The sequence below is a fragment of the Lissotriton helveticus genome, chromosome 5_1 (genome assembly GCF_964261635.1).
Source record: "Lissotriton helveticus chromosome 5_1, aLisHel1.1, whole genome shotgun sequence".
Classification (NCBI taxonomy): domain Eukaryota; kingdom Metazoa; phylum Chordata; class Amphibia; order Caudata; family Salamandridae; genus Lissotriton; species Lissotriton helveticus.
The window spans coordinates 2,137,461,315-2,137,463,564 of NC_136065.1; the positions used below are offsets into that span (position 1 = coordinate 2,137,461,315).

Genomic DNA, 2,250 nt, shown 5'->3' on the forward strand with positions numbered 1-2,250 from the left:
TTAACTTACTAAAACGCGAAGGGCATCAACGTATGAGCGCATGTTTATCAGTTAAATAAATGTGGAAATATACCATTTTATGACCCCATTTATTCTAAAACAGAAAATAAATATAGATAAATACCCAAAAAATTGGAACAAAAATAAATATGCTTTAATACAGATGGAAATAAAAAAAAAAAACATAAAACCGGGAGCCCTACTTACAATGCGTGGCAAATGGCTCTAATTTCTTATAACTATCTCCCTGCCCCCCCCTATAGGATGAAGATGTAGACGAGAAGCTGCAGCCCTGAGTCGAGGGCCCAAGGGACCAAAATGCGCCTCGAAGATGTCTATGCCAACAGGGAGAAGAGTTTGGATGGCTTTTATGAGGAGCTCCGCCGGAAGTATCCCAACACCTTCTCCCGGGCGCCTGCTTTGGGGGCAGGAAAGACCACCGCCTCAAGGTTACCCCAGTTGGAGGGTCCGGTTGGGCCAGCACCTTCACCAGCCTTGTCGGCATCTGTATCCCAGAGTCTGTCCCCCAGCAGATGGACCCAGGATGGCTTCCTGTCCAAGGTCCACTTCCAGAAAGCTCAGTCCGGCCACGTCCAGGGCACGGGCCCCGGACAGCGTTACGCGGGTCCTCTCATCATCAAGGACAGCGTCATCATCGTCCCGTCCTGGAACCCACGCGAGTCCAGCAGTGCCTATGGAGTGTCCTCGGTGCGTTTGCCCAACCTGAGATCACAGGTTGAATGGAACCAGGAAGCTCTGCTGAGCAGGCGGAACCAGCAGAAGCAGGAAGGGGAGCATCTGGGTGGATCTCAGGCAAAGGTGAAGCCACCGACCCAGACCAGCGACAATGTACAGAATCCAGAGCCAAGACCCGCCAGCAGTGGCCCGTCCACCCACGACGGCAGCGACCCTCAGGAGGGTAACTCGGCCGAATGGACAAGGACCTCTGCGGGGAGTCCAGACCCCCTTGGCACCATCATGAAAGAGCTTCTACCCAACAAGCCCGGCAGGCTGATGAAGGAGCCACAAACTGAAACCAAAGAACTGGCCAGGAGGAAAGGTAAGGTTTGTGTGTCAGAGTCAAGGGTCTCAGCCTGCTAGGACCAGGTAGAGCAGGGCTTTTGTTCTTAACCCATCTTTATTGGAGTTTCATTATCAATAGTTCGGCGAGTAGGTCAGCGTCTGTTAACTGGTGTAGACTAGCTTTGCATGCAGTAACCAACAGAAGCCCCCACATCATTGTACACATTTTCAGAATCATCAGGAAACACATGTTCCATAAGTTCCTCAATCTTTCAAGCATTTCGAACAATGTGCCAATTCAATGGCAGACATTAACAGTGGTAATGGAGGACAAACGAATGCATCCCATCCTCGTCGCCAAAATGTAGTGAAATGAATATGGTCCAATCCAGTTAGTTTTCCATGCAGGTTTATTGAAGTAAGGAGTTACATAGGGGAGAACCCCACCAGGGGCAGCCTCACTGCTGCTCGCCCATGTCCAACTGACCCTCACACACATGAACATTCCATTCACCAGCATTCTCTCACATATACACTCAGGCTGAGCAGCAGCAGTATAACAACTTCCCATCCGTAGTTTGCAGACCCCCATGATACCCACCCTGGTGTGGCGGGCCCTGCATCGACTTCCAACTTCTGACATCATTAGTGACCGCGCTAGGCTCGCCACACTCTTCCCTTTTGGAGAGCTGGAGGGAATGGTGAGAATAGAGAGTATAGAGGGTTCCATACAGCCGGACCAATGTCGCCATGCTATGACGTCACACCCGCGCTCACTCGGGAGCGTGGAGGCGTTCTGTGGTTCCTAAAGCATGTCCATCAGGCCTCAGATTCTGCCGCGATAGGCCGCTTCCGCAGTCCACTCGCCTCTTTCCGCCTCAGTTCTGAGAGCCCGGGCACTCACCTACTCTCAGTTATGATTGCCTTTACTAGCCTCATATACAAAGCTCTTGACATATAAAGGGCTGGGGGATGGAGAGAGATAGTTTATAGGGGTACACGTTTGTACTCTCCCTTCAATATCACACACACTTGTCCGGCTCCCACACTTGAGGCAAATATGGAGGTACGTGGTACATGTGTGTGTCTTTACTGCCCAGCATAGGGACAGGAGATCTATGTACCTGTAATGCAATAGGGCCCACAACATCCTTGCCATGCCACTGGATGCACAACCCCTAGATTACCGAGTGTGGCTATAAAAAACAGTCCCCTACTTCATTAATG

General features: G+C 50.8%; 1 protein-coding gene across 1 annotated transcript in view; it reads left to right on the forward strand.

Annotated features, from left to right (window-relative positions):
- The first annotated feature begins 649 nt into the window (after positions 1-649).
- The window catches only part of LOC144752878 (uncharacterized), a 117,489-nt gene continuing 115,888 nt past the window's right edge, over positions 650-2,250 (forward strand). The window contains exon 1 of the mRNA XM_078640707.1: positions 650-1,060. Coding sequence (XP_078496833.1) covers positions 979-1,060 — 82 coding nt within the window. The 5' untranslated portion in view covers positions 650-978. The remainder of the gene's footprint in view (positions 1,061-2,250) is intronic.